We start from the raw sequence: 10,989 nt of genomic DNA, 5'->3' as shown, positions 1-10,989 counted from the left end.
ACATCCAGAATTCTGAAGAAATGGGCAAAATTGCCCATTGTTTGATTAAAAAACAAGAATTTGTGACTGAATTTGTAGCCACCGTTTCTTCTAAATGACACGTATGTCCAGAAAATGTGTAGAATTGGGTTTAAGGAACCCTGGAGCATCTTTCCTGCAATTTTTGAGCAACTTCATTTTAAGGCCAAAATTGACAAAAATTGCAAGGGGTTAGCCTTACATTTTTTTAAAATTAAAATTGGCCGAAAATTGACTTTTTCTTTAAACGACTCGGATTTTTTTTTGATGTGATGCAAGATAACATGTTTTTAAACTCTTCATGTGGTTTCATAAGAGCTTTTCTGTATAAGTAAATTATTGACTGGAAGATAATTTTGAACCAGTTTTTGTGTTATTCAGAATATGGCTAATGAAAATCAATACAAAATGTAAAACATAATTGATCAGCATTTGGAGTAGAAAAATCAGTTAATCTGGCATTAAGAGGTGACCAAGGTTTTAATAAAGAAAAGGCAATTTTGACCAAGTTTCTTTAACATTTTAAGGGGTTAACCTTACATAACTATGTTTGAAACGTCTAGCAAACGTGTAAAAATGTGTTTAAGGGACCTTTGGGTATCTTTCCTGCAATTTTTGGACAATTGGTTTTTGGGGGGTTTTTGTTGCAGAAATTGGAAAAAAAATTGCAATGGGTTAGCCTTACACTTTTAATTATATTATTTAGCCAAAAATTTCCTTTCATGCAAATGGCTTCTTGATGTTAGATAACAGTTAATAATTTTTCGTTTGCTTTCATAAGAGCTTTTAAGTATAAATAAATAATTGATTGAAAATAACGATTTTGGACCCGTTTCTTTATTTTTGTGTTATTCTTAAGGTACCTATAGGAGCGACCGCTGGGGGCGCTCAACAATAGCGGTATACCGCTGGGGGCGACCAACAGCAGTCGCCCCTAGAGGTACGTACCGCTGGAGGCGACCAACAAAAGTCGCCCGTAGCGGTATACCGCTAGGAGCGACCAACACAGTCGCCCCTAGAGGTATTCGTACCGCTGGAGGCGACCAACAGTCGCCCCTAGAGGTATATACCGCTGGGGGCGCTCAACAATAGTCGCCCGTAGCGGTACGTACCGCTGGAGGCGACCAACACAGTCGCCCCTAGAGGTATTCGTACCGCTGGAGGCGACCAACAGTCGCCCCTAGAGGTACGTACCGCTGGGGGCGACTCGCCCGTAGCGGTATACCCTAGCGATATACCGCTGGGGGCGACCAACACAGTCGCCCCTAGAGGTATTGGTACCGCTGGAGGCGACCAACAGTCGCCCCTAGAGGTACGTACCGCTGGGGGCGCTCAACAATAGTCGCCCGTAGCGGTACGTACCGCTGGGGGCGACCAACACAGTCGCCCCTAGAGGTATTCGTACCGCTGGAGGCGACCGACAGTCGCCCCTAGAGGCACGTACCGCTGGGGGCGCTCAACAATAGTCGCCCGTAGGCGACCGTACGTACGTACGGTACGTACCGCTACGTACGTACCGCTGGAGGCGACCAACAGTCGCCTCTAGAGGTACGTACCGCTGGGGGCGACTCGCCCGTAGCGGTATACCCTAGCGATATACCGCTGGGGGCGACCAACAATAGTCGCCTGTAGCAGTACACCGCTGGGGGCGACCAACACAGTCGCCCCTAGAGGTACGTACCGCTGGGGGCGCTCAACAACAGTCGCCCATAGCGGTATACCGCTGGAGGCGACCGCAACAATAGTCGCCTGTAGCCAGTTCGCCTCCAGCGGTACGCCCCTAGAGGTATTGGTACCGCTGGAGGCGACCAACAGTCGCCCCTAGAGGTACGTACCGCTGGGGGCGCTCAACAATAATTGCCCGTAGCGGTACGTACCGCTGGAGGCGACCAACACAGTCGCCCCTAGAGGTATTCGTACCGCTGGAGGCGACCAACAGTCGCCCCTAGAGGTACGTACCGCTGGGGGCGACTCGCCCGTAGCGGTATACCCTAGCGATATACCGCTGGGGGCGACCAACACAGTCGCCCCTAGAGGTATTGGTACCGCTGGAGGCGACCAACAGACGCCCCTAGAGGTACGTACCGCTGGGGGCGCTCAACAATAGTCGCCCGTAGCGGTACGTACCGCTGGAGGCGACCAACACAGTCGCCCCTAGAGGTACGTACCGCTGGGGGCGACTCGCCCGTAGCGGTATACCCTAGCGATATACCGCTGGGGGCGACCAACACAGTCGCCCCTAGAGGTATTCGTACCGCTGGAGGCGACCGACAGTCGCCCCTAGAGGCACGTACCGCTGGGGGCGCTCAACAATAGTCGCCCGTAGGCGACCGTACGTACGTACGGTACGTACCGCTACGTACGTACCGCTGGAGGCGACCAACAGTCGCCTCTAGAGGTACGTACCGCTGGGGGCGACTCGCCCGTAGCGGTATACCCTAGCGATATACCGCTGGGGGCGACCAACAATAGTCGCCTGTAGCAGTACACCGCTGGGGGCGACCAACACAGTCGCCCCTAGAGGTACGTACCGCTGGGGGCGCTCAACAACAGTCGCCCATAGCGGTATACCGCTGGAGGCGACCGCAACAATAGTCGCCTGTAGCCAGTTCGCCTCCAGCGGTACGCCCCTAGAGGTATTGGTACCGCTGGAGGCGACCAACAGTCGCCCCTAGAGGTACGTACCGCTGGGGGCGCTCAACAATAATTGCCCGTAGCGGTACGTACCGCTGGAGGCGACCAACACAGTCGCCCCTAGAGGTACGTACCGCTGAGGGCGACTCGCCCGTATAGCGGTATACCCTAGCGATATACCGCTGGGGGCGACCAACACAGTCGCCCCTAGAGGTATTGGTACCGCTGGGGGCGCTCAACAATAGTCGCCCGTAGCGGTATACGTACCGCTGGAGGCGACCAACACAGTCGCCCCTAGAGGTACGTACCGCTGGGGGCGACTCGCCCGTAGCGGTATACCCTATCGATATACCGCTGGGGGCGACCAACACAGTCGCCCCTAGAGGTATGCGTACCGCTGGAGGCGACCGACAGTCGCCCCTAGAGGCACGTACCGCTGGGGGCGCTCAACAATAGTCGCCCGTAGCGGTACGTACCGCTGGAGGCGACCAACAGTCGCCCCTGGAGGTACGTACCGCTGGGGGCGACCAACACAGTCGCCTCTAGAGGTACGTACCGCTGGGGGCGACTCGCCCGTAGCGGTATACCCTAGCGATATACCGCTGGGGGCGACCAACAATAGTCGCCTGTAGCGGTATACCGCTGGGGGCGACAACACAGTCGCCCCTAGAGGTACGTACCGCTGGGGGCGCTCAACAACAGTCGCCCATAGCGCTATACCGCTGGAGATTTTCGGGCAGGAAATAGCAAACTTACTTTGACTTTCGTGACGGTTGCCGGTTCAACCTTCCCGCACGCCCGCGAAGAATTAAATTGGCGGACGGACCACGCGTGTCGTCGTTGGTGGCTAGCGCGCGCCGTACGGCAGCCGGATGGCGTCGGGCCGGCAGCCGCATCAGTAAAACAGGTCCTTCTCTCGGGGAAAAAAACGAATAAATTTCCCATTTCCCCTGAAACGGATGAATAAAACAAATTTCCCATTTTCTTTAAACAAGAAAAAACGATAAACAACACCACTACCTATTTCTCTTTAAAAAAGAAAAACGGATAAACAAAACCATTTCCCATGTCCCTTTAAAAAAGAAAAACGAATAAAACAAAACCCACTTCCCATGTCCCTTTAAAAAAAGAAAAACGGATTAACAAAACCCACTTCCTATTTCCCTTTAAAACAAGAAAAACGGAACGTGGTGAGATTTCCCACTTTCCAACGCGACAGCCTGAAAAACGAATAACGATTCCCACTTCCGAATTTGACATCGAAACGGAAAACGAATAACGAATAACGATTCCCAATTCCGAATTCGACATCGAAACGGAAAACAAATAACGAATAACGATTCCCAATTCCGAATTCGACATCGAAACGGAAAACAAATAACGAATAACGATTCCCAATTCCCAACTCGACAGTGTAACGAAAAACGAATAACGATTCCCACTTCCCAACTCGAAAGAAAAACGAATAACGATTTCCTTTTCCCATTTCCTATCGCGAAGGAAAATGGGATTTCGTGGTGCATTATGGGAAGGCCGTGTCAAAAACGTAGTCAGTCGGCCGTTGAGGGCGCACTTGTACATGACCATTATTTATCTCGGATCGATAGCTAGCTGTGATCGCAACTGATGATGGTTTTGGACATGTTCCGATAAAAAGTGATCGCTGTAATGAATATGGCAGAATATATACGTGATCCCTTGGAATTCCCATACTGCGAGGAGGTCTCAAAATATGAAAAATTGGCCAAGATAGGGCAGGGAACGTTTGGGTAAGAGAACAATTATTTGGAAAGAATGTTGCAACCTGACGCTACTTCCTTGCAGTTGTGTACAAAGTCTATGGAGAGTCAATACAATTTTCGAAGTATTTCCTAACAAAATTGGAAATGTTTCTCAGTCCCAGTTTTATGTCTGATCATCATTGTTGCAATGACTGACCTTCACTGAGATGATATATTATTTATGGAGAAAACAGAACATTCTTTTCGGGTTAAAAATAAAATGAGTTATATATCGATTGTTACATTTACAGTCCGTGGTTTATGAATGATGTTTGTGTTTGTATGTATGTCATGTTTGACCATGTCACTAGAATTAGTACTGTGCCAGGGATGTGGGTACAAAATGTACCACGTTTTTTTGATCATATCGTTCTTTTTGTTCTGTTCAAGTAGATTTCATTTTCTTCTTCGTAATCAGTGGCTTCGGAGGAATGTAAAAGAGAAATTATGTCTGAGAACCATTTGGTTAAATGATAAGACCTTGACGTTGAATACTAGTTGAAAAAGGTCAGAGAACCAATTCATTCCATACCAATAATAGTTGAAATCACGTTATGGGTGCCGCAACGATAGCCACTGCGTAACAAAAAAATATTCTTTTAGGAACCTGTTTTTCCAGTTGATGTTGCACAATCAACACGATCAAGTAGCACTGGAAACAAACGTGTCCCTAAACCTCACCATCTTTTCTTTTCAATTTATTCTCATTAGGGAGGTTTTCAAGGCAGAAAACCGGAAAACAAAGGCGGTGGTTGCCCTGAAGAAAGTGCTCATGGAGAACGAAAAAGAAGGGGTAAGATAAACTTAACCTTCCCAAATCTTTTCACCAACAATGCTTGGTATTGTTTTGTACACAAAAATCGGGAGCCAAGGACGATGCTTGGTATAGCGACGTTGCGCTGTAATTGGCTTTCTGCATGATCTTTTTGGCTGTAATTAGTAGCTTTTATTACTAAAGTAACTTTTGATTTTTTTAATTACAGTTCCCTATCACAGCACTGCGAGAGATCAAAATTCTTCAGCTTCTGAAACATGAGAACGTAGTGTCCCTGCTTGAAATATGCCGCACAAAAGGTGAGCTGCAATGCGCTCGACATTTAAATTCATCAAAGCTATATGTACTTCTTTTTTTTATCTTACTATTTTTTAATCTCTTATGCCCTCATGACATTGTAAGGCGATTGTGGAGTTAAGGACTCCTCAGACTTAATTCTTAAAAAGATTTTTGTTGCTCGAAAACGACAATCTTCTAATTACATTGACCATGCTATTTTGAAGTTTGAACACTATTTCAGGATAAACTGCGACGCAACCGTGCAAATCGACACACTCGCACAGTTGTCGACATGTGTTCAGCTAGTGAGATAGGGAAGGGGTACATTTTTTGACAGTTCTTGATAGTCTAAAGTATAGAACCTTGGTTAATCCGAGTTTTTGTATTACTTTGGTTAACATGTTTTCTTTTTTTTCCATTTGTTGACAGCAACAGTGTACAACCGTTTCAAGGGGAGCATCTATCTGGTCTTTGAGTTCTGCGTCCACGATTTGGCCGGGCTCCTCAGCAACTACAACGTGCAGTTCTCCCTCGGAGAGATCAAGGAAATCATGAAGCAGCTACTGAACGGCCTGTACTACATTCATAGTAACAAGGTGCTGCATCGGGACATGAAGGCCGCTAACATCTTCATCACTAAAGAAGGGAAGTTGAAGCTTGGCGACTTCGGTCTCGCGAGAGCCTTCAGTATGCCCAAGCCGGGCCAGGTGAACCGCTACACCAACCGGGTGGTGACGCTGTGGTACCGTCCCCCCGAGCTGCTCTTGGGCGAGCGGAACTACACGCCGGCGATCGACCTGTGGGGCGCCGGCTGCATCATGGCCGAGATGTGGACGCGGAGTCCCATCATGCAAGGCAACACGGAGCAACACCAGCTGACGCTCATCAGCCACCTCTGCGGATCGATCACGCCGGACGTGTGGCCCGATGTCTCCAAACTGGACATGTTTCACAAGCTGGAGCTACCCCAAGGGCAGAAACGCAAAGTCAAAGACCGCCTCAAGAAGTACGTCAAGGATCAGTTTGCTCTGGATCTCATCGACAAACTCCTAACCCTGGATCCGAAATCGCGGACGGACGCCGACCAGGCGCTCAATCACGACTTCTTCTGGAACGACCCAATGCCGTGTACTCTTGTCAATATGCTGTCCAAGCACAACCAGTCCATGTTCGAGTACTTGGCTCCGAAGCGGAGGATCAACCAGCCGGGACATCATCCGGGGGGTCATGGCCCACCGATTCACCCCCAGCGACAGCCTGGGCCATCCGGTAGACCTGCCAATGCCACCGACGCAACCTACGATAGAATATACTGAAAAAGGAGTCAACACAGCAAATGTCACATTGAGAAAGCAAGGCGTGAACTTACCTTTGTAAGGTGTCACGACGAATATTGTTGCCCCCATCAAGGCAAAGGATGTACTGTTTCTGCCATATTTTTAATCGCAGTATTGCAAAACTCAAACAATAACACATTCTGAGTGCTGTTCATGTTTTTGCCAGTAGTGCATAAAAAAAAATGCACCTCTTTATTTTCCTCCAAATGTATTGAGTTGCACCTTAAGACATTGAACCAATGGGATGCGATACTAAAAAGTAAGCATCGTCGATATCAGAATTTTCAAGAATCGATGAATCGGATATCCAATATCGAGAATATTCGATATATCAATTGTCCCGTGTCATCATCATCATCGTCGTCGGTTTTGAGGCCGTTGCCCAGTCTGTTCTGGGTTGGCCGTGTAAAAAGTTAAAGACCATAAACATGACACTTTGATTATAAAAAACAATGTTATGTCCCATTTTTCCACGGCTTTCTCTGGAGCATATTGCTCACACTTTTAGAAATAAATCTCAGCACCGAGTGTTTGTCCAGAACGGGCGGTTTCTTTTGAGGTACATTCGGGAGACCGCGAATTCCAACAAACGCAGAGCACAAACCGACGCAGCTTGGCATTTTGCAATGTTTTGCAATAATTTTTGAGTCACAAGCACAAGTCGCCGCCGAGTTTTATTTCATTATACAGTCGAGTCTCATTATAACAAACTCGTTCGGACCTTGCCAAATTGTTTGTTATATCAGAATTTTGTATTAAAAGGAACATCAGTCCCATTCATTGTGCATATAAATGCACAGTCGGGACCAAGGCTTTAGTTTGTTATAACCAGAATTTTGTATTAACAAAGTTTGTACTAACGAGAGTCAACTGTACACGTTCAGCGGACGTTAAACACAAAGTAAAAGCACAAACGGGAGATTTACTTTGACGATAATCTGATGCACTTTCGATATTCCTGATAGGATTTTAAAAAATTCTATTGGCGATATCGATATCAAAATAACATCGAATAATCAAGTAATATCGACGGTGCTTACTGATAAGTCACATGAAGCAGATTGTTTTCAACCAACTTTTTGCCCAACGCTTATACTTCTGTTAAAATTCAAAGACTGTAGAAGAAAATCATCGCTCATAAATTAGTAGAAAATGACCACATGAACTGCATGACAATTTTGAGATGCTTGTAACTTTTTATATAATTTTACCCCCTGAAGTACGGTTTTTACCATTCTGACCCTTCGTGTAGAAATGAGGTGTTAAAAATCATGTCAGTTCAACTACACCAACACTAACTGTCAAACAGTTAGACCTACCATGTATGTGTGCTACGACTGCTATTAAAGTTTTCAAATTAAAGACTGATGCGTATAAATTAGTGAAATATACCCTGTACTAACTCATGAAGACATCATTAACAACATTGACCAGTTTCTGTGGTCTGTCACTTAATAAAAAGTTGCAAGGTATTTTGTATTTACATGGTTATATTCACAAGGTTGTGTTACAAGCGTGGCGGTAGGCAGGTTTTCGGGGCGCACATAGACAGTTTAAAGGTAGAGTGGACCATATGAAGCTAGCAAAAAAGTAACCGACCACATTGTGAAAAAGCTTACTTGGTTCGAAGATAGTAATGGCACTAAACTCCCTGTGAAATGATTGCTTCTGGCATGCTGTCATTTTGAAGAAAACAACAAAAAGGTCATTTCAAAAGATGTGTCAAGTGACACATTTTTGGAAATGTCCATGAATGCGTGCCCCTATGTGTTCTAATGTGTAGTTGGTTTGCAATTGTGCGAATCCGTGAATGGGTGACGCATTTCAAAAAATGACTCGGCAACTTTGCATTTGAAATGGAGAGCCAGATTATGTTTGGTCTTTTTTTCTCGAAATATACAGCATCACAGAGCAAAAACTTCTTCAGGTTAGTTATTAAAACGCCCTTCTTTAGATTTTGAGCACTTTTGTTGGTTCAAACGAAAAAAAGAAGAAGCATAAACTACAAATGGTCTATCTACCTTTAAACACATGTATGTCTGGGAAAAATAAAGATCTTCGAAACCTCATGGTATTTATGTGTACGAGACAATCCATATTTGTAAAACATAAACAAAATATTAATTCATGTAACCTGTTACTCCCTGTACAACCAGCCAGAGCTCTGTATATGGATTTACCAAGAAATAAATACAATGTAATACAAAATCATGGATTTTACAACAGTCAACCACTGAGGAAAAAAAAATCTCATTTATTTGAGTAAAAGACGACAAAAGAATGAAATGGATTAAAATTTAAAATGAAAAAAACAACCTAAAACAAAATCTTATTCTGGCCTTCAGTCTTTACTGTTTGTTGCTTAATTACTAACAGGCCCTCACAAAGCCTTCATGTACAAGAGAAATCAGCACCAAAACAAGCGACACCCTAAAACCGAAAAAAGCAATAAAAGTTCCAGCCATTGTCTTGAGCTGGGGTGATATACATGTCATATGCAAATGAGGTAACATGCAAATTATGTCATATGCCAACTTAAACTAAACACTGATCCATTAAGCCCCACCCACTGTGTGAGACATGTGCAGCTCAAATGTCGACAATGGGCGGGGCTTAATGGATTGGGGGCGGGGTTTAATGGTTGGGGCGGGCTTAATGGATTAGGTGGGTGGGGCTTAATGGATTAGGGCAGGGCTTAATGGATTGGCCTATTACTATGGGGCAAAACGAGCAGCCCCGTAAGTTTTCTTATCAATCCAACACTCCTCAGTGTTGCTGGTAAACTTACGAGCGAAGTCACCATCAGCACTTCATCAAGTGTTGTCTCGACAAAGAACTCTGAACTTTGACTAAGGTCCAACCCCTGTCGCTTTTTCCTGATACGCTAACATTCCCAACAGTCCAACACGCTTGAAATGTAATGATATAACACTGTTTCCTACAAGCTAGTCTTGATCCCAGACTGGATTTAGAATTTAATTCTCCGAGTACAGTCGGTCGCTGACAAAACGCAGAAAGCTGCTGCTGCAGTAGAGGTCACTATAAAACAAGAAAATCAATTCAATCTTGGGAACTTTGGCACCGCTACCCGGGAAATCCTGAGCTACCTCGTTCGCACTGTATTCAAGCTAATGCACACGCGTGTGAGCTATGCTCAGAATTTCCCGGGTGGCATTGCCAAAGTTCTCAAGGCAACCTCTACTATTGCAGTGACTTGATCGTATTTGCCGAGGTAACCCAGCGTGATGTTATTTTGTCTTCGTTAGATGCAAAGGCATCATCACTACAGACAAATCGTTGGGTGTGCCACGAAGTGAAGGACGGTCTGTGGACTTTTGTACACGATACGTCACTTTGTGGTGCAGCAACTATCCACGCTACGTCACTTAGTGGGGCGACCGCTGCTCATTTTCAGGAGCCGGTCTTCTCAAATCTTTGTGAGTAGATGCAAAATACTCACCAACAGGCAAATTTCACATCTTACTCAACGTATTTGCTCCGAACCTATAGGTCTCTCTCAAAGACGGCTGTAGGAGATTTGCAACTGCATATTTTACGCAATAAAGCAAGCATTGCTCAGTGTAGAAAATGTTCCAAACACGTGCACTTGTTGCTCGAAATGTGTTGGAAATGCGATGCAGCTGATGCGCGTTATGTAAGTTGACGCTCAAAATGCCGGTGCACGTGGCTGGTCTGTAGGAAATGACGTCACTTGAGAGAGACCTATACCATGAACCCTCCGTTTTCTCTTTCATCAAAGGCACTATTTCTGAAGAAAAAAAACACCCAGAATTGTTGCCTTTGCTCTACACAGTTTGAACAATTCTTGTGTTTTCTTTCTTTCTTTTAATCATGGAGTTAATCTTGTACATCTCAGAACAACTACAGACTGATCACGGTTAGGACCAATAGGGGCAACGTGAGCCTGGTAAGAAATATGATCAGAAAAATGAGGGGAAAACGGCAAAAACAAGGATTAACTGCACAAGATAAAAAAAAAAAAAACCCAGTATGCAACGCCTTGGCTATGTGAGACCCCCGTTACTTCGTTTTTGTTGTGTATTTACAGATGCATAGTTTAAAATGTTCTAATAATATTACACTTTACAAAATGTACACATTTACAGTTGTATAAATTACACCAGACAAAAAAAAATTAAAAATA

At 45.3% G+C, this 10,989-nt stretch overlaps 1 protein-coding gene across 2 annotated transcripts; it reads left to right on the top strand.

Annotated features, from left to right (window-relative positions):
• Positions 1–4,209: 4,209 nt before the first annotated feature.
• On the top strand, positions 4,210–7,326 carry LOC119720330 (cyclin-dependent kinase 9-like). 2 transcript variants are annotated; one of them, XM_038189971.1, is made up of 4 exons: positions 4,210–4,421; positions 5,145–5,226; positions 5,417–5,507; positions 5,923–7,326. In XM_038189971.1, the coding sequence occupies exons 1-4, from the start codon at positions 4,321–4,323 to the stop codon at positions 6,801–6,803; spliced, it is 1,155 nt and encodes a 384-aa protein (XP_038045899.1). In that variant the 5' UTR covers positions 4,210–4,320; the 3' UTR covers positions 6,804–7,326. The 2 variants fall into 2 exon arrangements, with proteins under 2 accessions (XP_038045899.1, XP_038045898.1); XM_038189970.1 differs by having other exon boundaries at positions 4,211–4,421; positions 5,917–7,326.
• The last annotated feature ends 3,663 nt before the right edge of the window (positions 7,327–10,989 follow it).

Source organism: Patiria miniata, unplaced genomic scaffold, assembly GCF_015706575.1.
Source record: "Patiria miniata isolate m_02_andy unplaced genomic scaffold, ASM1570657v1 HiC_scaffold_9, whole genome shotgun sequence".
In the NCBI taxonomy this organism is placed as follows: Eukaryota; Metazoa; Echinodermata; class Asteroidea; order Valvatida; family Asterinidae; genus Patiria; species Patiria miniata.
Note: the sequence above shows the minus strand (reverse complement) of the source record. Positions and strands in the feature narration are given on the sequence as shown.

Excerpts from the sequence above, each read along its gene's own strand:
- LOC119720330 (XM_038189970.1), top strand. The coding sequence starts at position 4,321 with ATGAATATGGCAGAATATATACGTGATCCCTTGGAATTCCCATACTGC. Across the intron at positions 4,422-5,144 it reads ATAGGGCAGGGAACGTTTGG|GGAGGTTTTCAAGGCAGAAA; the intron begins GTAAGAGAACAA and ends TATTCTCATTAG. Across the intron at positions 5,508-5,916 it reads TGAAATATGCCGCACAAAAG|CAACAGTGTACAACCGTTTC; the intron begins GTGAGCTGCAAT and ends ATTTGTTGACAG.